At 40.6% G+C, this 26,239-nt stretch overlaps 1 protein-coding gene across 4 annotated transcripts; it reads right to left on the bottom strand.

The window, feature by feature from the left end:
* Window positions 1–177: 177 nt before the first annotated feature.
* Window positions 178–25,549, bottom strand: bahd1 (bromo adjacent homology domain containing 1). Of its 4 annotated transcripts, none has more exons than XM_076978352.1 (7): window positions 25,275–25,549; window positions 7,959–9,587; window positions 5,175–5,548; window positions 4,488–4,647; window positions 3,571–3,650; window positions 3,191–3,282; window positions 178–3,094 (listed from the first exon to the last, which is right to left on the bottom strand). In XM_076978352.1, exons 1-7 carry the CDS (start codon window positions 25,396–25,398, stop codon window positions 2,908–2,910), a joined length of 2,646 nt encoding a protein of 881 aa, XP_076834467.1. In that variant the 5' UTR covers window positions 25,399–25,549; the 3' UTR covers window positions 178–2,907. The 4 variants fall into 4 exon arrangements, with proteins under 4 accessions (XP_076834467.1, XP_076834469.1, XP_076834468.1 ...); XM_076978354.1 differs by lacking the exon at window positions 25,275–25,549 and adding an exon at window positions 13,318–13,610; XM_076978353.1 differs by lacking the exon at window positions 25,275–25,549 and adding an exon at window positions 13,159–13,311.
* Between the last annotated feature and the right edge of the window lie 690 nt (window positions 25,550–26,239).

A 26,239-nucleotide genomic window follows, 5' to 3' on the forward strand; every position in this document is an offset into this window, starting at 1 on the left:
ATACAAATGCGCTGTGCTAGCACTGTAATTTCCAAGAATGCCCAGTACTTCCATGCTGCTTTGAAATTGTTTATAATTATATATATATATATATATATATATATATATATATATATATATATATATATATATATATATATATATATATATATATATATATATATATGAATACAGACATACACCCACGCACACACACACATCATCGGAGCAGCAAAGCGCTTGGAATTCAGTTTTGTACACCTTGGAATGAACCACCCACGTCCTCCTACCTCAGTTCATTTTGGAGCAAAATTGTACACTTCCAGGAGTTTCTACTAAAGCAATGACAATTCACAATGCTGAAGGCAGTTAAAAAATATCAAGTTTAGATATACTATGCAAGTTTTTGAAATGTTTAATGAGGAGAGATCCCCTGTGAAAAAGTCTGTTTCTGTAGTTATTTTGCTGTTAATCAGTCGGTTTCTTTGCAATAATTGTGGGATGAAGAAAAGAACAGCTGGATTTATGAAATGAGTCATTTGAAATGCAGTTATTTTCTTGGAGTTCCTATCCAAACCTGTCTAAAAAAACAAACTAACAAAATATGAACTATATGAAGTCAGTGAATTGAAATGATAGAATGTTTAAAATTGTGTGTGCTGTTAAACAGTCAAGCTGAACATTTGGTGTTTACACCACTTTAAAGGCACGCCATGGGCTTTAGTGGCAAAATACAGAGACAGCTTTTTCACAAAAGACCTCATTTAATGATCCCTTCATCTCTAACAGCAATATAAATACATACCTAACAGCAATTTGTCAATTACAAATACTCAATTACACAACCTGCCCCAAGAAAGAATGCTTTTTATTATCCAGGAAAACTGCAATTTTCCCCAACCAAAAGAAACATGTTTCATAAACAAAATGGTGAATGAAAAACTGGTATGAAGAGAAAAGCAATTTTCTTGTGCCACTGAATACCACCAAAAGTGGACATCTTACACGCTGAAGGGAGTGTGCTGTTTACTAAACTAGTACAGAAATCACACTTCTAGCTCTATCACAACAGTACAAGTTTCACTGACACTCTTCGAATAGTAAGTGGAATGAATTGTTCATGACACAATCATAGGGTGTATTTCATGGTGCGACAGGTTGATAGTTATTGAATAAAACCTTAGTAAGAATGTATTTTTGCACCGTGTCAGTGTCCCAGAGGACAGAAAAAAGGCATGCCTTTTGGAATACCCTGCTGGTCTCAGATCCAACTGCCTTGACTTTTGCAGGGAGGTCTGGAAATGGTACCGTTTCACTGTGGAATGGGTTTGAAAAAGGCTTACACTGACAGAAGGAAACCCTGCTTTGTCAAACTTCTATGGTTATTCGACTCGGTGTTAAAAAAAATGTCTCGCATCTGAAATCGTGCAGCAGGTTTCTCTCTTCACCGAAATCCAGGGGCTCATTCCAGTTCAGTGATGCTCTGAACCCAGAAGATAGTGCTGAGAAAATGAGGTTTAAAGCCAGTACAACAGTGTTACTGCTTATACTTCTCTTGCCTTTTTATCTTTCCCAAATTGAACTCAAGGCCTTTTTTTATTTCGCTTGCTTTTCTATCTTAGGAGGGGAAAGTAAGGGTCATTATAGTGCAATGAGTATCATAAGGAATGGCTTTTGGCACATACCGCTGTGTGGTACAAAACAAACTAGGCAAAGGAAGCAAAGACCCATGGGGGAGAGAAAAGATCAACTCTGATGATGTTGATTCTACTTATAGCAGACTATCAACTATTAAAGGCACAAAAAGACCATACGAATCTAATTTTTCAGTATCAATCCCACACATTAAACAATAAGATCTAACAGTAACAGGGAAGCCAACTGCACATGCTCAAAGCAGGAGTATGTGCAAGATATCCATTCACTTTCCATTCACACGCTTGGAAATTAACGCAACAGAGCTCCCTCAGTTGGTAGAATGAGATGTTAATTCTCTCTGTTCTGTATTTACACATACAACAAATACACAGTATTTTTTTCCACCATTTAAAGTCAGTAGCAGGTGATAAATTCAGACAGAATCATACTGCTGATTCACTGAATGACAGATTAGTGCAATCTAATGACGGCCAGAGGGAAAGGGTTCAAGGGGTGTCGTATGGAAAAGCTTTGGTTCTGGGAAGGCAGGATGTGAGACAGGGAGACTGAACTTTCTTTATAAGGTGTAAGGCAAGTTCTTGAGTTAGAGTAAGATGACAGCTCAACATACAAACCTCATTCTCATTGGTTGATCAATAGAGAAATTAGCCAGCTTGCTAGGTGAGCAACTCTGAGATATATGATCCCCCACTATATGTCTATTATTCGCAAAAGCCCCCATGACAGATGCAGGTGTCTGGCCAGTGGGTAGAAGTACAGAATTGATTGAGGAAAGAGAAGGTACTCCTGGCTAAGTAATTAGGGAACTAATTGCTCTAAAAATAAATAACATTTCCACCTTACGTCTATAAATAAATAGCAGTCAAAAAAGAATAATTAGAACTCTAATTTGCATTTCAAGATATCCATATGTACCAACAATTTAGATTTATCCCCCACACGCACATCCATCAAGTATAAAAGATAAACATCAACAAACCAAATAAATATATATGCGACTTCATGGAGTGATGGATCACATTTTGTCCAACAGTTTCATCCAACACAAAAGTAGTTGTGCTCAAAATACCATACTGCCACAAAGGGCTAATCTTAAATTTCTTTAACCCTAGCCTGCACAAGGGTGCTGTCTGGAGAGAACAGCCTAACTTCTGATAGTCCCAGGGCCACTCAAGAATCCCCTTGCTATGGGTACTGATTGTGTCTTCACCTTTTAGACTCTGGTTTCACTGTACGTCTCCATGATGGTGGGCCTAATTCCCAGCAGTGCTACTGCAGATTCTTCAGCAGACGGCCATAACGGAAGTCGTAAACGTGGCGGCAGACAAACACCAGGTCGGGATCGACATCGGCGGGCACACGGCGATGAGCCGGAACCGTGTAGTTAAGAGAGGGAGGGACCAGAGGGTCACTTCTGGGCAAGCCCTCCTCACAACGCTTCACCAAGGCACAAAATCTAAAATATCATAGTTGTGCAAATAAACATGAGCCACAGCACTCAGACTGCCAATGCATTGTCCAATAGTCACATGAGACTGCTCCACATACTTACCTACAATACTGTGCTAATGTTAAGACATAGCATTTATCCTCAATACATGCTACACTGTTCTCGTCCTGATGCCGTGATGCGAAAATCTCATTCTGAAAGCCAGACCACAAACATGCAGGTATTAATACACAAATATTCACTACACAAGTTAGATAAATAGTCCTGGGTTTACTGGTGTCCAATTTCAAAACCACCAAAGAGCATTGTAGTTTTGACTGTTTAGACTTCTTCCTAGCCACAGTCTACAGGGCTTATTGTGAGATTAAATCTTGTGCTATGTGTTTCCTCTGTGAGGATCATAATCAAGGTGAAGGCAAATGTTTACATTGCTTACCCATGTAAAGACATTCAGGGATGTACAGCTGTTTTTGCCCACTTACCTCACAGTGCATGCTGGGATTGCGCCCCCCCTGAGTGTGCTCTGGACGGTAGTACCAAAACAGGCTCATCATCAATTCTCCTGAGGACAACCCAATATATATTTTATTAGACTGTCACAGTAGTCATTATAAATAAGCAAATTCCCTGTTGATGGGTCCTTTTCTGTTCTCTAAAATCTTATTACATTTTTTAAATAAATCATGACAGTATCTTACTTTTTAAGCATTTGTTAGCTCAAAGTATTCAACATATAGTACTTTTAACAGTTCTTTCAACCAGGGGTGAGCTGGAGCTTATCTGAATTCTTGATAAAATAAACATAGATGACACATCTCATTCACAAATATGTTTGAAGCTGACAAACATTCTGACAGACTTTGACAACAGGCTAGATATTATTTACAGGCTGTGTTACCTGTCCTGAAAATGCAGAAAACATCTGCACCACAACATTTGCCATCCTAATCCTTTAAGACGTACACCAGTGTAGCATATTACCACACAGTGACTTGTCAGTGTTGCTCATCTCTTTGCTACACTGTGATTACCTGAAAGTGTTGCCCTAATTCTCAATGGCTCCCTCACCTATTAGGATTCTAGACAAAAGCCTGTAATTTATGTATACTGAATACTGAACATAAACTACTGAAAATGTAATGTAGGAGAAGAAAACAACCTCCACTTCCATTCGCTTTTTAGAGAATCAAAATCATGTGTGAACTGTAGTGTCAGATGAATCAAATATTCATACATGCTAGTACAGAGTGTCACATTGCCTCAAAAACTCTAAATACAACAGTTTGTAGTATCTAATATTCATGGGATGTATGTGTACAGAATGTGAAAATGGCCCAGTCTGAGTGGAAGGTCCACATTACGCAAGCAGAATAAATGTGATGTTCTCCTGATGGTGTACCTGACTCAGGATCTTCCCAGAATGCAGAGACTTTAGCCACATAGGGGAGGGACTTCTTCCGGGGGCCAGAGCGCAGCAGTACGGTATCTCGTACCCTGATCACATCTCCGTCTCTCTGCACACCTTCATAACACCTGCGCAGGGCTGGAGATTCCTCCCCCTGTGAATCATCATTGGAGATGTACAATAATAAAACACAAACAGGAATAATGAATGTATTGCAGTTTAGATAAAATATCACATAGCAGCTTCGAAGACATAGCTACTGCTTATAATGAGTCAAATCTTTTGCCATTTTTGTCTTTATACATCATGTTCTGGATGAAAAAGCACATAGGAATTCCTTGATAATAAAATACTGTAATGTAAATCAGATTTGAAAAGCAAATTTAGGGTGAAAACTGCTAATATGTCACTAAATTAAAATACCAGATATTGGCCTTTTTAAACAATAAATTAAATAAATAACCGTACGAGATTCTTCTGCCCATAAAATAAAAATTATTTTAGATTTAGATCTGGTCTACTATTCCTTACTGAACCCTCAACCTTAAAACCTTCTCACTGCTTGTACTATTCCACACGAGCCTTCCCTGCCCCTCAACTGCTAGCCTTCTCCGAGTGCCACTCCAACATCCTCCTCTAGCCAGTGCTGTAGTCGACACAGAACAGACCTTGAGTACGCACCACTATGAATACCTCCTTTTCAGCGGCCGTGCCCACGGGCAGCCAGCCGTTGGTGGCACGCCGCCGGCCGATCTTGGGCTGCTTGGTGGCCGGGCCACCATGGCCCGTTCCCAGCTGGCTCTCCTTCATGTGGGGGCAGACGGCGGTGTCCCGCAAGCCGGAGCGTGAGCTGCCCGGTGCCTTGGCCCTCTGAGGGCACTCGCGGCCCACACGCAGCTGCACCTGCGGTCGGCCCGCATCGGGCAACGGGGGCTGCAGGTGGGGCACGGCCTGTGCGGTCGGGGGCACACCGGGAATGGGGCACATAGACAGGGGCAAGGATTGGGATATGGGGACGGAGGGGCTGTGCTTGTCCAGTGGGTACGGGTAGTCCTCTGTAGGGACGTGAGAACTCATGATTAGTATGAGACAGTCATATGTTCCGAGACATTACGTGCATTTGCATTGCAGCAAAGAAGAATTCGGATATAGAGAGACTAACAGCATTTCAGGCCTTAAATGCAATACCCTCTAATGTTGGAACAGGTGGACAATATGAAACACCACATTTTTATAAACAAAGTATTAATGATTTTACTGGCAAAAATATCTGGCAATCATGCGTATACAAGAATGTAACAAACAGGCAGATACACGTGATCCAACAGATTGCTGGATTAAACAGCTACCACTTCCTTCATGAAATCTGGGGCTCTGCTATTTATCTGACACTCGAGTGGAAAGCAACATCCCAGATGGTGACTGGATGAATCACCAAATCACCACGGTGAGGTGTACAGTGTTTGTGTGTTGACTAATGTGCAAGGACAAAACGTGATACTAAATTCCAGCGAGGACAGGGACATACACCTCCTGTTAATTGTTATTTTAGATAGCTGGCTGCACTGAGTTCTTAATAGACAACTTAGAATTTAAAATGTGTCTACATGATCAGTAGCAAACTGTCAGTCCTCACTGCATAACCTGAATTGAATGGTATTCAACTCGTGCTTTGTTAACCTCACGATTTCTCTTGGCATTTTGCTGACATATGTCCAACCCAAGAATCCATCCTTGCAGTGCAGAATTCAACCTTTAACTCAGCCTCTGGTTGTGAGTCAATGAGGTCTGACCGAAGCTTCTGAATTCTGCTTAGTGGTAAATTACCTCCGATCAACTCTCAGATAGTACTGGAGCAGCGCTGCCCTATTTTACTGTGTAATTGCACTTTCGCAAGAGGTCAAGGAGGCTGTGTGCCACGGATCAATCCTTTCCGAGCCTAAATGACCCCACTCGCTTGATCTGGCCATTCGAGAGACTGACTAGGCACGAGAACGAGCATGTCGCTACTTCACAGCCACTCAGCCGTGAAAGCTCAGTGTTATTACAAGGGAACTTACAGGGAACGCGCTGGCAGGGCTGCCCACCACCGGCTATACGCATGTTCGGTATAATGGGTGAAAAGAGAGCTGCAGTGAATTACCTCCAGAAATCTGCGCTGTCTGTCAAAACTTGCCATCGATTTATTGCAGGCTTATATTTAGTTTTGCTGTAGATCATTCACTTGTAGATGCTGCATTTACTGAGGATCACCCCAGGCTGCAATACCATGCACATCAGCTATGATGTGCTTCTTCATCAGAGCACGAGATGAAGTTAAACTGATGTGAACTTTTTAGAGGAAGAGTGAACCCTCTTTACAGGGCAGACCCATTATGGTTCTTCCTCCCACTGGGACTACCTTTTCTATTCTGATATACCGAGACTTCTTCTGGTTCTGCAACATCCCCCAGTGTGTAGGCACCTTTATACTTTCTCTCTATGAAGGGCTCCCACCTAAAAGCCATAAACTATACTGGTGTCCTGCCAGTGTGCTGGTAATTATATAAAATCCAAATACAAGGACTACACACTGTGGACTTCTTGGTCAAATGTTCATTACAATGTTTCTGCAGTTCATACATCAGTTTTCCACAGCTGAACAAAGTAGAAAGATCTCCTGTTAGCATGAGTGTGCCTTAAATTCATTTGTAATTATTTTATAGCTAATAATTACAAATGAATCTAAGGCACTCTAGTTAACCGGAGATATTTCTACTTTGTTTAGCTATGGCCAAACTGCAATGGTAACAGTGGAGAGTAAAATGAATACTGTGAGCTACGAGAAGTATCAGAGCAGTGTCAGATTACCATCTGATTAACATAGATTAACAAGAGAGTGAGATGTCAGCTTGAGTGAGTTTAGACCTGCAGTTAAAACAAGAGCTAGTCCTGCAAGGCTTCTGTGCTATGCTGGGGTTGGTAGGCTGTTGAGAGACCACAGCTGCCATATTCTAATGAATAGCCAGTACAAGACTCCTGCCAACAAAAATAACCAGTGCCATGTCCACCTGTGGCAATTATTCACATTCAGACCAGCAGTGAAAAGACAGCAGTGAACAGACAGACATGGCAGAGTGGCTGCTTAAAGGCAAAAAGATTTCATGATTCAGTCTCAAGTCATTACTTTCTTTACAAGTCCTTGAAAACATCTCCATGGCTTTTATTTTCTTATTTTAGCCTTTTGTGTCACATAACGTGTTAGGCTAGGCCTTGGGACTTGCCAGTTTGAGGTCTGCGTGAACTCATTCCTAAAGCCCTCTCAGAAATATATCCAGTTCCAGCTAATTGAGGCTGCATACAATTCTATTAAAATGGTTATGACAAGATCTCTGAAGCACTGTGCTTCGGTGAAGATAATTCTAGTGAGATGCTTTCATGCTAAAGGGGACCATATTTTCATCCCATTTCCCCACCATTTCTTACCCATCTTGATTTTGTGGCTGCAGCTGGAGCATCCGGTGCTGAATGAGCAGCCCCCACCGGCGATGGGCTGTGTGGGCCTGTAGCCATAGCTACTGATCCTGCAGGCTTCCCCGAAACACGTCCCTACAGAGCTGCAGCAAGCTGGATGAGGGATGCCTGAAGAGTGGGACACCGGGGAGGGCAGAAGTTTGGGTCTCTGGACCCCGCTGGGGCACAGTGTAACGGGGGGGACAGGGGGCGGAGCGTGGGATCCGGGACTTGTGCTAACGGGGAGCGTGGACGTGCTGTGGTGGGCGATGTGGACATAGTAGCCAGGGTAGCACGGGTAGGGGTGGGCGCCTATGGTCAGGGTTGGGTGCGTCAGTGTGTGAGGGGAGGGCAGGAAACCCTTTACAGATGATAGGGAATGCTCTTCTGATTCAGGATAGGCCTTCTGCCCAAGGAACAAGGCTAATCGGTGGCAATACTCCACGGATCTCTCCTGGGAACAACAGTAACAGGAATTCACATCAGTCTCGCTTTTCTCCTCTTTCACCGGCTTCAGGGAGTAGCCCACCATGGACCGGCACTGGTACGCAGGCCTGATGAAGCCATGTCGCCCTGCGGGTCGCTCCCACATGGCCTCAGTCTGGAGGGCCTCCTTTGTGCAAAGATCGCAGCACTGTTGCGGTACATGCACCTTAGACTGGCATGGGGGGCTGTGCTGCTGCTTTTTAATCTTTGCCTGGAGATGCTTTACTCGAGCTCCCGCACTGCCCGGCTTGCAGTCTGTTTTAACTCGCCGTTTAGCTCCTGATGAGGTGCTAGTTAGCTTCAGCAAAGCAGCTGCATTTAAACCTGCTAGACGTCTTGGTGTGGGACTGTTTAAACTCAGTGGGTCCACGTATTCAGAATCTGCCTTTGACCTTTTGGGTTTTTTGAGATTTTTACTATGCTCCGCCACTCTTGTGAGCAATCGTTTGCGGCCTTCCAGTCCTTTCTTTGAGCTCTCGGTTTCCCCTTTTGGAAGTTCAACATCTCCCTTTGGAGGATTCTGTTGCTTTTTTGAGAATTTCGTTGCCTGCTGAGGGTCCTCTCTAAACAACAACAGGCTGTTGACCGCCTCTGCATTGAGAGAGGCCAACCGTCGCTTGCGTGGTTCCAGGAGAAGTTCCACACATAAGGCAGTTTTGTCAGGTTTTAGCTTGCGTTTTAGTCCAGGCGCCGGCTGGCAAGCCTTGCAGGCCTTCTTGTGACACCGGCAAGGCTTGTTCTTGGCCTTCTTTGCTTTTGCTCTCTGATTAGCTTTACTCTTAGACACGGCTTTCATGTTGCTCTTGGAAGTCCCACCATCCTCTAAGTGGGTCAATACAACCCAGCAGTTTAAGGTCCCCACTTCACTCATTCCCAGCCTTCCCCTGAGGGGATAAAGCTTCCGGTCTTTGTCTGCACGTTGCTCCTTTATTTGCCCGTCCCTTCTTCTGGACGAACGTCTCTTGGTCTTCTTGTCTGGCACTGGGTACTCGGGCCAGGGTCTTCCCATGACTTCAGCATGTGCCTGGCAGCTCACCTGCTCCCGTGACTCACTCTCATATCTGCATAAAGAATCCCTATGCCGTGCATGGGTCATTATATTGTTCCGTGCAGATCCTACAGGAGGAAGAAAGAAAATGTGCAAACTCAGTAGTGAAAGATGCAGCACGTAGCCCTGTAATCACAGTGGATGGTTCGTTCAAACTGCAATATCTGCTATGACTACTAACTGCTGCAATTCGTATTGTCTTTCTGTACAAAGAAAAGGCAGATGTTATAACTATAAATGGAGCCCAAAGATCTGTAATACATTTTCACAACCATTAGCTAAGAGGGAAAAAAAAACTTAAAACAAATGTATATTTCACACAGCCATGTTAAATTAGGTCTCGTTTGAGCTATCTGAGTTTTCCATCTGTAATACTATCAAAAGAAATTACCATAAGTATCTTTGAGATTACTCTTTTGTATTGATAAACGTTTTCATGTATCTTGAACAAATGTAGTTTTAATATGCTCAAACCATATTGAACATGAAATAAATGGATCCACTAAATAATAAACACTGTATCTTTTACTATGCTTACTTTGTCAATATAACTTGGGACCACTGAATCCTGTTGCAATACTCACAAGAATTCCTGAAGGTGTGTCCTAGGAATAAATCAAAACCAGCATCCACTGTTTCCTGACCCCATTTGACATACTAAATATTTCAATGACATTCATATTGATTTTAGAGAAGAAATACTTTCCACACTGAAATGTAAACCAAAGAGGAAATGCGGCATTTCAAAGCAAGAATCTGACATTCTGGCTCGGTCAGTTTATGTCTGATGAAATCCATTGAATTTGTTTCTGCCATTCAGAGCCACTAGCACACCTAGAGTGCATAAAATACCATTAAAAAATTTACATATACAGCAAAGCCCCCAAAACAATCTAAGAATGCCCAACACTGTACATTTTAAATGCAATCAGTTAAATGTGAGGAAACTGTCCATCAAAGCTTCAAATGTTACCTATATCACAAAGCTTCTTTTGTTTTTATTACACTTGCCTGATTCAGTGTAACATTCAGAAGCATAATTAAATGAAGTCCACTTTCACTCCTCTGGAGTAAACAGTCAAATAATTTGCACTATATGAACAAAATACCATAGTTATTCAATTGTGTTTATATTGCTATATATTTTGAGTGCAGTATGCATTCGGTGGGGAGCCCTTAATGTCATATGATTAAAAATTGGCCTACATTAGATTGACCTAAACTCTTTACATTTGTGAGACTGTGTTAATGATGTGAGTCATCAAAGTACCCACGGAAGACTCATCTGGAAATTGTGAGATTGGTTGGGATGTTCACAGCACACAGTTGAAAAAAAAAAGGTCTGTTAGAGGGTTTATTTTCAAGTCCTCTGTTATTTCAGTATTGCAAATGCCAATGATCAGCAAATTATATATACTTTACTACCCATTATTAGAAACAGGTGAGCATCATGAGGCTTTTTATGTGCATACAGTTACACTCTATAGCCCAGTGAAGGGTGATTACAATTAAGTGAATGGTGTGTGCACTGTGGAGCCTTTGTGCATCCTCAGTTTCATGTATGGCAATATACTAATGGGATAAATCCATCTGTAAATACACTAATCTTCTATTTCAGTATAAAGGTTTTCATTGAGGGAAAAATAACCAGAGTGACATTTTAAACCTACCTACTGTATACAGATATGTACTTAACATCAACCAGATATATGCTGTGCTGGGGTGCAGTTAACCCAGCTGCATATAGAAAGGCAAAATCTGCATTAAAGGCAAAATCTGCTGCTACAAACACTCAGCAAGGCCATATATAAAGGCCATGTTTGTTTTTTTAAACCCTACAATTTTTGTAATCACTAAAATTCTCAAATAAGTTGAATCTTGAACACGAGAACTTAAAGACGGAGGACAGTAGTCATGAACACACCTGGTCTCACTTGATCTACTGATATAATCTACAGATTTGTTCTTAATGTTACTCACATATTCTGTAAAGAAAATGAAGTCTGGGGCAGGCATTTGACACAAGAATCAATGTATTTTATTCTTATTAGACTTCTTAGACATTGGATGTGATTGAGTTTGTGATTTAACTAGTAGGCTAGTCTAACTGCTTCACAGAAATCCACGATTGATTCTTTCAAATGAAACAAGCCTACACAATTAGACTAAATTCAGACTAAAAGGTCTTTAGTCTATCAGCAAGTAAGCCCTACTGGAGCTTGTCAATATGTACAATATGTCAATATGGCAAAGCTATTTTAAAAGAATGAAATTAAAAAGATCCTTCAGTAGGGAAACTATATGTGATCAGGAAATAGCTTCCAATGAAATGAATATTGTGGAATTTCACTACCCAGACAGTCATTATTTTTAGCGGTGTTGTTGCTGTTTATGCACTCAAACATAGTTAACAATAATGAAAAAGTATAAAAATCATTTACTTCATTGTATTATTTAAAAGGTGAGTTTATCTATACATCACTTGAATACATCAAGACCTATCCATAGCTGACTGATTTGGGGTTGTAAATGAGCTAGCATTTACTGAAAGCAAGCAAGTGGGATTTCACAGTCTGTAACATACAATAAACTAACAAAAGAAAGCAATATCAGTGTACTACATTTATTTACTGCAAATATTTACTGTCATTTACTACACTGGGTGTGAATGTTTTTAAAAAAGAAACCTACATCCCAAAACCTACCTTACATCATATTATAAAAGCCATATGATGATATTCCACACAAACTTAGTTTTCTAAACTCTTCATTTCTTTCAGTTTCGCTGTGCAGAAGAGTCCTAAAGCAGTTTCAAGGTGGTCAACTCTAAAATACCCTTTGCTGTAATTCACCATCCTTTTGTTATGTGCCATTAGGACCTGCTGCCAAATGTAGCCAACTGGCCGGCAGGCTTTTGGGGGCGTATATGAGATTTTTAGCCTAAACCTGATAAATGAACGTATCTAGTTTGCTGTTCATGACTTGGATAATGGCTCCAGAGACAAAGTAGCCTAGTTGTTCTGACCTCCTTGTAAATTGGAATTAACTTTGAATCAAGTGATCTACAGAGGAACTGCATCAGCTTATTTTTTTCCCTCTACCAGTGTGAGAAAATTATACATGACCAAAAAGGAGACGACAAAACGTCCATGGCCACGGTCCAGTGTTTGATGTAATAAAATCGAAGCCCACGTTATAGATATGATGAGAAGACCTCGCGCGTGTTAGGCGCAGATCACATAGGGCGTATCACAGGCTCACATTTTGATTTCGAAACATCGCGCTTATGGTTCAGCACACAAACACATACCTCGCCACACCAGCCAAGCCGAACCAGCACGGTCAACTCAAACAAGAGCAATTAATCCACTCCGTTTTCAGAAATCACACCAACATCCGACCACGAGAAACAACACCAGGCTGAGGACGCTCAGTCCTCGAGCTTTGAGAATGCCTAAGCGTGCAATTACACAAGAATAGTTTCTCGACACCAGCCACAACCGATTTAAGGACTTAACACATATAATAAAGCTGTATGCTCCCGTTTGTGCCTGTGTGATGTTTCGGATGGGCTATTTCCCCTGGCAGAGGAGAAACGCGCATAACCAAAATACAACAGATCAGTAATCCTTCATTTACCTCAGCATCCACTCTTTCGCTTGTGTTCCCCCCAAAAAACCAATCACATTCCAAAAGCATTGAAATTCCTGTCGTCTGGCTATGGAAATTATATCGATGCTCAGTAGTGAAATGAAATGTGGAGAGCAGCTGACAAGACACGTTTAAGCGGTGACCTACTTCCGAAGTAGCATGCTGAAGATAATATTCATGCGCTGTATTGGCGAGACCTGCCGTAGCGCTGGGACCTCTCGTCGCTAACGCATCGCTCCGATACTTCAACAACGTTGAGAGGATGATTACGGCCACTAATAGAGTTTATATATATAAAATAGCCAAGATAATCCAAGCTCATCAGTTCTAAATAGTTTCTACGTAAGCGAAGGGTCGTGGAGCCACAGCTGTTACGTAATGGAGTGCCAGTTCAACCTCTCCCCGATCTTCTAAGATGTTAAATCATATTGCTAACTGGGTATCAAAGTTTTTCATATGTCGATTATTAGTCTTATTAGTCTCAAACGGAGAATAACAAATAAATCTTTATAGACGCCATAGTTATTCGGATTAAAGTTCTCCACAACCTTTTTATCGCATTGCTTCAAAAACCCAGTGTGACTGAGGTACACTGAAATCCTACAAAATCTACACATTTAATCCTTAATCGTGATTAAACCATGTCCGTGTATTTTTTCCCTACTCATTTCACCGTCATAAAGAACAATGTACCACATGGAGCGCAATGCACTGCAATGGTGCAGTTATCAAAATTCACTTGTATAACTGAGAGCCAGAGTACTGTGGATCTGGCACACAAATGCCCATGAAGAGTCTAAACAGGTGGGAATTATGTGAGGGTAACCGATATCCTACCAACAGACTAAATAATTTGGTGTTCAGACTGTTTTCAAGACCGTGACTGAGCATTATGCACATGGCCAACTGATGACAGCAATTAAAATTTTTTTGTGTGGGTTTGAAAGTTATTTTACTGATTAAACCACCAATACAGCAAAAATGTTTTAAAATATAAGCTATATCTTTATCTTATTTGATATTACTACCACCACACCAGTAATCACAAAGAAAAAAAATGAATGCTAGAGATGAATAAATTGTCTTGAATTTCCATGGCGAGAGGTCAGGACAGGGTCGGATATGAACTGTTTTGTTTAGACTTGGTCGAGATCATTTTAAATTCATAAAGGAATTTTTAAAAGTTCATGCTTCATGACACAAATCTCATAAATGGCTTTAATACTAGAGCTTATGAGTTCAATTTAACAAAAAACCAACACGATGTGAACAGTATTTATAATCCAAGATCTCAAGAAAACAACATTGACCACTCTTGTTAAGAGTGACAGGATGAACATTAAATAGACAAATTTACTGAGAGCGGCCTGGCTCATTTTTGCAGATGAGTGTAAGACTAAGCGTATGGAGCCCTTACCAGTTGCACTGCTGCACTGGGTGTGGCTCAGGAGAAATGATAGCCTCTATGAAACTGACCTTAGCAAGGAGTGGGAGGCATTAGTCATCTGACTTATCACAACATTCCGCACTCATATCAAGCACCTATTAAAACCCATTAGTACTGAGAGGGTACAAGGCTGTACTTTAGTTGCACACCAGCCTACTTATATTCATTTGATGGTGGACAAAAGACTACATAAGTGAATGAGTGAACAAATAAATGAACAAATGAATGAATGAGTGAACATAATATATGAAGATGAGATAAGGATACTAAAGTGATTTTATTGCATATTTTAAAAGTTGCTGACCGAGTCACATTTGACATACATTATCAAGAAGTACATATCGCTAACTGAAGTTGAATTCATGGAGGTATCGGATATCTCAGTGTCACATGCGTATTCATCCTCGTAACATTGCGTTCTTTGAGGATTTGGTTTGTGTAATTCAAATTCATAAGTTAGTAGTACAAGCCATGTAACATTCTGTCCATCTTTCATTCCCTATAAACGAGGCAGTAGGAGGCCTTGCTTTTTTTTCTACTACTCTCTAGTTTCATTAATATAACGAGATGGTAAACAGAGGCAATCTGTTTTTAGAGTGAAGAATGATGGGAGATATTTGCTTCCGAACCACAACTCTCTGTGTTAACTTACAGAGTCAGTGGAGCTTATTTCATATGCAGTGTTATTATATCTGTTAACTAGCCACATTAACACGCAAAAAATAAAAAAATAACAACAAAATACAAGGATAATTTGGATCACAGTTATTTTGACATTGTGTGCTTCTGTTAGCAACTGCTTTGTGCACTACAGTAAGAGCTTAAGTAGTGGAAATGAGCTGGTACAAATTATACTCTAGTTCAGGGTTGGGAGAACAGATATACATGAATTTGCTCTACGATTAATTAATCCATGATAATTAATAATTCATTAATTTACTATGTGATTGCTTTGCATTAGGAAGCAAAGAGGAAGCAACAATCTTATCCTAAATGCACTTTGTTTTTTCAGGCTCCTAATTTTGTTTGTGTTCTATGAGGTTCTGCTGTTATATTTGTTATGTTGTGGATTCTTGCAGCAACGGTTACCTTGGGAACCTCACAGTAAACACTGGCAACATGTAGATTAATGAAGATAAATTATTTATATGCAGGCAATATTGGCCAATGGAGAAAACAAAGCAATATTTGGGGAAAGTTTGGTCTATTTAAATAAGATCAAGAGATCAAACGAGAGCAATTATTATCCATCAGTGGTCATTAGATTGAAGGTGTGTATCTTTTATTTTTTCCCTCTCACACTCCTGTTGTCTTTTGTTTTTCTCCCTCATCATACTCTCTGTGCAGGCTTGGAGGGTGCAGGAATGTATGCAACACATAACTGTCTTGTGAGAATGTCAAATGAATAACAAATTCAATACAGCTGATCAGATTGTTTAGAATGAAGTTAACAAGAAGGCACTTATAGAATTATACTTCAGGGATTTTCAACCATTACGATCCCCCCTCCATAATATCCAATACATGCTGGCCCAGACACATGGATGACAGTTTGCCACCTCTGATCTGACAGGACATGACACAGGAAGCCTTGTTAGCTGTAAGGCAGCTTGTCTTCAAAGAGATGAGAGATGAGAGACAGCATGCTTGGGAAAAATGTCAAGGACAACTTTTTCAGAGTGCATTAACTGATCTTGAGAAGATTGCAGTAAAAGAAGTCCATTCTTTAATGGCTTCTGACGTTCTTGGTTACAAAAATCCAGCGTGAACAAAGCTTGTCTGACTCTCCTGCCAGTCAGCAAAGGACATCACCAAAAGAGATAAAATTAGAAGCTGCAGTGTTCTTTCTCTTTCTTAGCCATGTAAGATTTGAAAGCCATGTCCTGGTGGTTTGCAACAGGAACCCAGGAACTCAGGAACTCCACTGATCTCTGGATCATGAGGAAAGAGTTTTATATGGCTCATAATTAAAATTTACCATCCTAACAATATAAACACTTAAATAGAAATAACAGACTAAAGCTCTTCACAATCCATCATATCTACCTTAGCGTTTGGGCTACAAAAAGCCTGGTTTGGTTTTAGTGACCATTCCTCTAAACCAGGCGTACTCAACTAAATTTGTCCGCGGTCCAGTTTTGGCAGATACCTGTGACCTGAGGTCCGGTGCGGCGGGGGTGGTGAACGTAAGTTGTTGAGGGGGGGGGGGGGGGGGGGGGGGGCTACGGTGCGTGAACGGTGGAGGCGTTTATACTTTCGCGAGCGTTTTGTCCTAAACGATATGTGGTAGAAACACCCCTCAAAACAGGAAAATGAACATTTACCTGACCAATTTTAATGTTGCTATATGTTTCAGGTTTGAAAAGTGCTGGAATTTAGGTTAAAGTACTTTAAAATGCTTGAAATTGTAACTACTTGGTTTCACAACAAATATCTGTCTGACTGAATAGTTCTCTTGCATTAGGTTAACAAATAGGCCTACGAGCCTCTTGTAATTCCAGGACGAAACATGAGAGAACGTGAAGACGTGAAGATTTGGCGTTTTTTTAACTTAATTATGTTTAACATGCTGGGAAATATTGAAATGAACCTTGAAAGTGGCGTACAAGTGCTTGAATTCCACCTTATAAAGGTGTATGAACCCTGAAAACGTGACTTGCGCTGAAGCGCGGCGCGAAGTTACAAAATTCGAGAGGTGCACGACCTCGCGAACCGACAGCGCGCGAGGCACTCGCGCACACGCGGAGCCACAGCGATTACGTCATTTTCGCCGCGCGGACCCTCGCGCCGCTCGCGAAGCGTCAACCAGGCAGGCTTGTTGTTGAGCGGGGGTGGCGAACGTAAGTTGTTGAGCGGGGGTGGCAAACGTAACACTCGTGACGGAGTGTTTTTTCAATAGCCCTGAAATAAATGCTACGGTTTTGTTTTAGTCCGTATCCAGTTAATCAGGAATGAGATTGGGTCCGGACAGGACTGCGTTCGGGTCCGGATCCGGACCGCGGTCCGCCAGTTGAGTACCCCTGCTCTAAACACTAAGACCTTCTTTAGTTGCTCCTAAGACACTAGTAAATCTCACAGCTGTTATCCAGGAATATGACCAGATTAGTACACCAACTAGTACACCAACGCAGCAACCATATCAGTTGGTTGCAGTTGGGGCAGTCATGGCCTGGTGGTAGGGAACTGGTCTTGTGACCGGAGGGTCGTGGGTTCAATTCCCAGACCCAAGGCCATGACTGAGGTGCCCTTGAGCAAGGCACCTAACCCCAACTGCTCCCCGGGCGACGGGCTAGGGCTGCCCACCGCTCTAGGCACGTGTGATCCACAGCCCCTTAGTAATCACTAGTGTGTGTGTGAGTGTGTGTTTTAACTGCACAGATGGGTTAAAAGCGGAGGACAAATTGCTGTAAAAATCACAATTGACAAAAATACGGCACATTTACATATATCGTAACTGGTGGAGTAAATAATAATAGAAAAACAACAAAGTCTACATAAAATGTACATTTAGATAAAATGCAGAATTTCATGTACATCAAACATTATAAGGAATTAGAAACAGCAGGAGAATGTATATATGCAGTATTCACAACTGACTTTATAAATATGACACCAGGATCTCCTGGTGTGATAATCTTATTCCTTATCCCAGCATTAATTCAGTTTTCATGAAATATATTAAAACCTTTGAGAGCAAGTGTCATTTTGCCTAACTGTCAAATGTACTGTGGAAAGAATGGCGAGATCTTACACCATCCAATGTATGAACGATGCCTTGTTACAGTTCAGTTGTGTGAATTTGAGGCCATGCACCATTACTCCAAAAGTCAATTTGCTGGATATAAGATGGCTGTTATGGGAGATCACTGATGATTAGCTCAGTGCTTAACCAGTCCATTCATATGTGTCTGAATGGCTATGTTCCCAGAGGCTGGTAATCCATGCTAAACATGACTTATATTGAGTTGGGGGCTCTCAGAGGATGATAAGCAAGACTGCTCTTGATGAGGTCAGAAATACAGCATACTGGCTAGTGATTTGTGCAGACGGTGATTAATATTCTGTGCTGGCATGACCTGAATGACCATAGTGTCAGTTATGCTGTATTTACAATCATGTTTTACAAACCCAAAACATTATTCTAAACCTGTTTCACTTCAGTGTTGTGTGTGTAATTTCACTTTGCAACACAAATGATTTTAGAAACTATTTGAGTAATTAAATGTAAGTTAAATTAAGTAATTTAAGTAACTATTAAGTATTTAAGTAAATATTTGAGCAACTGAACACTACTGAATTGAATTCCACTATTAAATATTTCACAGGCAAAATGAACACAAGAATAAGGGTGGGGGGGGGGGGGTGGGGGCTTGTTTTAGTTGTGGTAGCTTGGTGCACTACAAGGGCCAATAACACTGTTAACAAATTCTGAGACAAAGTTAACCATTCTGGATCATTCAACAACATGATCACCCGATTGTGTGCTCAAGAAATTGTTCAGCACCAGCAAACAGCTCAAATAACATAAAGCATCACCAGAGATGATACAGGCATATGCAACAAATGAGATTCTGACATGGGTCCATAATATTCATAATATACATTTTACATACATCTGTAAAAATAACTAAACTGTTTAATGACTGTATTATGTCATTTTCTTGACTGTTCTTTTTCTTATCTTCACTATCCCATTTCCACTATCCATCTTCCCTAATTATCCCACGTTCACTTGTCATTAAGCTTTTGCTCATTCTACAGCTTATTAAACTGCATGACAAGCTCCATTAAAGTAAAACACACATCAAGCATCTTAATACAGTTGGTCAAATCCAGATAGAAGTTATTTAAAGAAAATATGTAAAATTGCCAAAACAGATCTTACTTTTACATCAAAAAGAACATAGAGCAGTAAATATGTAAAAGCTGTACTATGATTCCCGTGGTTTATCTGACACAGTCAGAACACCCACCGACACTATGAAAAAGTGCTGTGCTACAGAGAAAATACTACCTCTTCCCAAAACACACACATAAACACTACCTTTCACCCACATGCACGTATAAACACCTGAAAATGAAACAGAATTTGAAATAATACTATTAGTATTATTAGCTTTCTGACATTTCAGTTTCTGTTCAGTTTATGCTTTCACCCACTATGCTGTTTAATGTAAGGTAAATGGTAATTTAATGTCATATATTTCAAGAACTGCTTTAAAAACATTTGACTTCACCAAATTAAGCAAATTGTTTTAACAATAAATGCTTCTGATAGAACATGTTGAAGGACTATTGTGACAAAGAACATTAAGGATTTTGTAATGTATAGCACTCCTCTAATAAGATGGAACAGACCATTTGGTAAACATGACAGTGAACACTTGGGTACAGCTGGGGTGAACAGGGGCTGGTCCCAAATGCTGATGAGGTGGAGCAAGGAAGGGGGATAAAGTAAAAGGGACAACCAAACTGGTAGGAGCATGAGCAGGGTTTGAACCGAGAAAGTGGGCAGCACAGAAATTGGGCAGTTCAGCCTACTACAGTAGTATAGAGAAGGGAAGCAACTGGGAGGACAACTGAAGCCTGGAATGTGAGGGAAATGGTTGGTGAAGAAGTGAAAGGGGCATGTGGCTCACCGAAACAGATGGGATGGATTTGCAGGTGGGCCAACCCCCAGTCATATCCACAAGAAACAAAAGAGGGACCTGCTAAGGAAAAGAGGGACCTGCTCAAGAAGCCGAGACCAGGACACCAACCTGGGTCCATGCTAAACGAGAAGCCCCGGCAAGAACCACTAAGCTACCAGAGTCCTGGGAATATTAGACTGGAGGAGGGAGACAGACAAACAACATAAGAACAATAGTTCTTCAGAGAACAGTACAGAAGTAGATTTGGGAGATCCAATACCGTGTATAAGCCCTCTTAAGTATGTATAGTATACTAAGGCTGTGTTCGAAATAGCCTACTACATACTGCACTCAGTATATACTGGATACTGCATATTGGTCCTCGTAGTAGTATGCGGTAGAGTTTCCAGTATGCGACAAAAGCAAAGCATACTATGGGGTCACGTGAACGTAGCGTTGCATGATGGGATGCAGAACACCACAAAGATAGTTCTGTTCGTATACTGGAATATGGTGGAGGTAGAATTGGATGGCAGAGGTTATATTGGATGGTAAAGGATGAATTGGATGGTGGAGGTAGTATTGAATGGCAGAGGGTGTATTGGATGGTGGAGTTAGTATTGGATGGCAGAGGGTGTATTGGATGGTGGAGGTAGTATTGGATGGCGGGGCAGTCATGGTCCTGAGGTAGGGAACTGGTGTTGTGACCGGAGGGTACCCTTGAGCAAGGCACCTAACCCCAACTGCTCCCTGGGTGACGGGCTAGGGCACCACAGCCCCCTAGTAATCACTAGTGTGTGTGTTTGTGTGTGTTCTAATTGCACAGATTAGATTAATTGCACAGGAGGACAAATTTCGATTGTGGTGAAAAAAATCACAATTGACAAATATGGCACATTTCATTTCATTTCAGGTAGTATTGGATGGTGGAGGTAGTATTATTGGATGGTAAAGTATGAATTGGATGGTAGATGGTGTATTGGATGGTGGAGGTAGTATTATTGGATAGTGGAGGTAGTATTGGATGGTGGAGGTTATACTGGATGGTGGAAGTAGTATTGGATGGTAAAGGATGAATTGGATGGTGGAGGTAGTATTGGATGGTGGAGGGTATACTGGATGGCGGAGGTAGAATTGGATGGTGGAAGTAGTATTGGATGGTAAAGGATGAATTGGATGGTGGAGGGTGTAGTGGATGGCGGAGGTAGTATTGGATGGTGGAGGGTATACTGGATGGTAGATGGTGTATTGGTGCTGCTTTGCTGCCTCTGGGTTTGGACAACTTAGAATCACTAAATCTGAAATTAAATATTGAAGTTGAGTGTTGGCAAATTGAATTCATGCATAAACTGTAGACATATTTAGTGTAGATTTCTATCTGTATCTCATCTAAAAGTAATTTGGTAAATTAGATGACATTAAAAGTTTTTCATTCATTTACACACCTAAAATAAGTACCTTAAGCCACTTATAGACAAGTAATAATAGTTTATGAAATAATGGACTGATGGGAAATAAATTAAGCATTATCAAAACAATAGGTATGGCTAAATAACTGTGTGTTAACTGCTCAAAGGTTTAAAGATTATGGGTCAGATTGTCCATGATTAATTACCAAAGGAAATTCTTTTTATTCTAGGCAGGGCTTAATCTGGGTCTGGGAAATTGGCCCTAAGAGAGCTTTGAAGAATTCAATAGACATTATGATGAAACAAGGGAACAGTGTAGAGAAAAAAAACATAATAGCTATTAAGAAGTTGGTCAGTAAGGCTACACGTGTTCAGCATCACTGCCTGGTCCTCATCCTGGTTACATCCCTGGATCTGAGCACATCCACACAAAAATTACAGAGCACATATGAAAAATGCACTTAGAAGGCTAATAGGCTTATAAGGAGTGCTTACCAACCCACAGACTGTGAAATAAGACAACAAAGTCCATTTTTATGGGCTTCCTAGAACAGAAAACATGGGATTCAACAAACCTTTCAGATTTGGCTCACTTTGCTACATCATTAGAATCATACCACTCCCCATCTGAGAATCTCCACCCACAGTTTGACAACTAACTTTATGAAGGTTAGCCATTTTTCTCTTGGGAAGCTCTGGACCTGCTAACTTTACGTCAAAGCTAAGAGCTAAGAACTGCTCAAATGTTGGCTGCATTGACCAGCAGAAATTGCTACATCAGCCTCTGGCCACAAAGGACAGAAGAGCTGAGTGGATAAAGTTTATTTTTGATGGCAATCGCCCAGCTACACTCGGCAAAAAGCTGTAAGTGTGTGCTAACCACATTGTATTTCTGATTGCTTTTCCAACCTGATAGTACAATGCAGTACTGGCAACAAACCTTTTCCTAAAAGAGGGATCAATACCAACTGTCCATGACAAAACTGCAGAAAAGGGAAAAGTACTTCAAAAAATAAAATAAAATGCTATGTGTTTCTGTGGCCATTTGGCACTGACCAATGCAACTCAGATCTACATTTCTACTTGCTGCAGGATCCACAACAAAGTTAATGCTATTGGTTTGATAGTTGAATGTCTGTAAGATGAACATCTTATCAACACATGAATAACATGGGAGTAAAATGCAAATATGGGTGTACACATTTCCATAGTGCTTTTGCTGCTGATTTTATATAGATTCACAAGATGTTTAAGACTTGCCATGAATCACTGAGGCCAGTCCCCTCCTCCATCAACCCACCCACCCCCCCATCAAAGTTATAAGTATGATCGACTCTAGTACTCAGTGGCTACCAATTTTATCATGTTGTGCTAGGGGAAATTTTCTTTACATCCACCTCGGGGTCTGACTCTGGTTTAAGCATTACTGCTGTGTTTTCTCCAGTAGCCTATTTCTCTCAGGGTTGACGCTCAACAGTTGCTACGGTAGTGTGAAGCCGTTCTCACATCAGCACACCCCATGGAAGAGTGGGGTGTGGTGAGTAGAGGCTCATTATCATTTAAAAGAGCACTTGCTAAAACCAGCCATTCTGGAACATGGCTGCCTAGAAAGGCTGAGAAGGGCGCTGCAGTGCTTGACCCTTGTGGTATTTTAACTAAAACATGTAACAGACATTTTATTAAGATCTCAGAGATCTTGTGGGGAAAAGGTATGCCACCTTTACAGGATGTATATCTGATGAGGGGTCAGTAGTGCTTCAGACTATGGCTAAAGCACCAAATACACTAAGATAATGAAAATCAACAAGCCAAGTTCCCAGCTCTAGTCAGGTAGCCATCGAATTCACCCAGATCAGCTAGATCTTAAAGTCGTATTTTACTGGATAAAATACAGAGGTAAAATTGTCCATTCAAGTTAATGATTGAGTTTTTCCTAACATTACTAATTACTACTCAACTTTTTTAAAAATCACCAAAATATCACCGGAGATGTAGGACCAATCCTGAATTGATGTAGGGGAATCAGCAAACCATGGACAAATAGCTGTTATGTACAGTGATCCTAATAACTAAATCAGTATACCTATGTGCAACTATGCATTTATGGTGCTATATTCATGGTAAGTCACCAATAATACCACCACAAAGCACATGAGAAGTATATCGGACCTATATAAATTCAAGCTTACACATTACCCTTCTCACCTGTTTTGTAAGGGCCTTTAGTTTTTTTGGCTATTTAGTGATATTTTAAACTACTGAATTTACTCAGCAGAAAGGCAAATGAAAAGCAGGGGAAATTATATGGTGTATGAGACATGCCTTTAAATAAATGCTTGACATAAGCAGATACATTCCATGCAGTGTTGCTTACTAGCCTGCTATAAAGTGACACAAAACCTAGGTAACAGTGGGGATGAAAAACTACCCAAACTACCCAACAGGAAAAAAGATTCACAATGCAACAACTGTACATGTTGTCTGGAGTTGAGCTTCATTCACACCAAAATATGTTATTAGTCTAACAAAACACCTTAGTCACATTTCGCCTACATTTACATAATGGTATGAATTCAGTAGTCCATATTTAAATAACAACTCTTTTAAAAGTAGAAACACATTTCTCTATTGTTGTTACATATTTATAAAGACATTATATCCATAATTTCTTTCTACTGACAAATTGATTTAAATAATCAGAAGTCACTGAGATCTAGGGTGAATGATTTAAACCAGTGATCAAAGTAGGGATTCTGCTGAATTTACAATGTGCCCCTGTAAGATCTGTGACCATGAGAAGTAGAACAAAGTTAGTGTGTGTGTTTATTGGATGTAAGTGCAATCAGACTAATGTAAGTGCAATCAGACTAATCGGGCCAGCCAGCGGAATGCCGTCAGTGGTCTTGGTCAAATGTAGACCGTTGTCCAGTCTACACAGTAGGTACACAATTAGATGCTTTAGTCTCTAATCTCTCGTCGCAAGAGAAGGTACACACGAGGGGTTTGTTAATTCCTCGGAACCATAAAGAATACTTTCTAGTAGACGTGAGTAATCAGCTTTTAGTCGAGGAAACTGTCAAGCCTGTAATAGTTAAGCTATCTTGACACGCAGACATCAAGTTAAAGTCGAGCTGGATTTCTAGCGTTTTCGACAGAGAAACAATGAGTCCCAGCATCAAGAACTAGTGATAAGCAAAAAGCTATGGCATCAAGAGGGTAATTATAACAAGTACCTAACGTTTTTTTCTGTAATGTACTGTTCATTGTTTTTAAACACTTTATGTAAACATTTACCTGGTAAACTTCTCAGCACAGCAATCGTTTACCGTAGAGAACCTTACAATTAACAGCTGAGACGACCTGAAAGTAGCGTGGGTTGTGAAACCCAGAATATATTTTGTTATTTTTAACGTTGTTTCCACAAAGGACTACACATTCTGCGTCGTTTTTTTGCAAATAAGAGCAAATGATGACAAAAGTAACAAAAAACATCATTCATCAGCGAACAAGTGTCTTTAGATAAAGCTACAAAAACACGACTGAAGGCGAAACAATGAAAACATCAACATTTTTCTAACCTCACCAAAAAAAAAAACGTACATAATTGTCACAGCTTACCTTCTTGTGTAGATGGTGGACTATACTCTTCATTTTTATGCGAACGCATGAATAAGTGACGGGTGCATTTAGTTTTTCGTTTTATCCAGACGGTCTTAGAAGCCTCATCGAAGGTTGTTTCCATTGATATGCTATCCAGATATGCAATTAAAACACTTCGGACTGATTACCTTCATACCTGGGAACAACTGACGAACACTTTTGCAGTGTTTTTTCCCCTTTTCTTTTTTTTTACATAACAGCACCATCCGTTCACTGTGTTGACGCATCACATGTTAGGACAATATGGAGTTTCTTAAAGGGACATAGTGGCTTAATAGCGCACCGACGTAAAAACTAGTCTATATACAGTTGACGAATTTGAATTCTTTCGCGGTATGTAGTAACTAATTCCAAGGGTAAATCCTACTGCAACGTGTTTAACCAATAAAATAATACACTTGTCATCTTCTTATTACTGTGGAAAATTGCGTTGTGCTTTTCTCACTGGTGTAAAGTGGAATGTATGTGTCTTTTTGGCATCTTTTACTGCAGTTCTATGGGCCCGGGGAGGTGGGGGGTGGGGGGAGTCAAATGATTTAACATTAACATCATCTTTAGAATTGTTGTTTGCCATATCCGATGACTCAAAGTCATAAAGAGTACTTAAGTACTGAATTATGAAGTCTTTCACTTCAAGCACTTTTTGAGAGGCTTTTGAAATAGGATTTCTGGTGAACTTTCTAAGATGTCCTCCATCTCATTGCTATTCATATTTTAGACTCATTCAAAATCCTTTATTTTAGCAATACACTTACTTAGACATTCCATTTAAAGTTCATCTCTAAAAAAAACACCATAACAGACTGCAGTAGGATGTGTGCTGGTCTGAAGCAATTAACAGGGCTTCCTTCGTCTGAGACTGTGTCTCGTAAGAGTTGAATGAAGGCAAAATTGCTGGTCTAAAGCATTAGGAATACGAGATG

Source organism: Brachyhypopomus gauderio, chromosome 17 (genome assembly GCF_052324685.1).
Source record: "Brachyhypopomus gauderio isolate BG-103 chromosome 17, BGAUD_0.2, whole genome shotgun sequence".
NCBI lineage: Eukaryota > Metazoa > Chordata > Actinopteri > Gymnotiformes > Hypopomidae > Brachyhypopomus > Brachyhypopomus gauderio.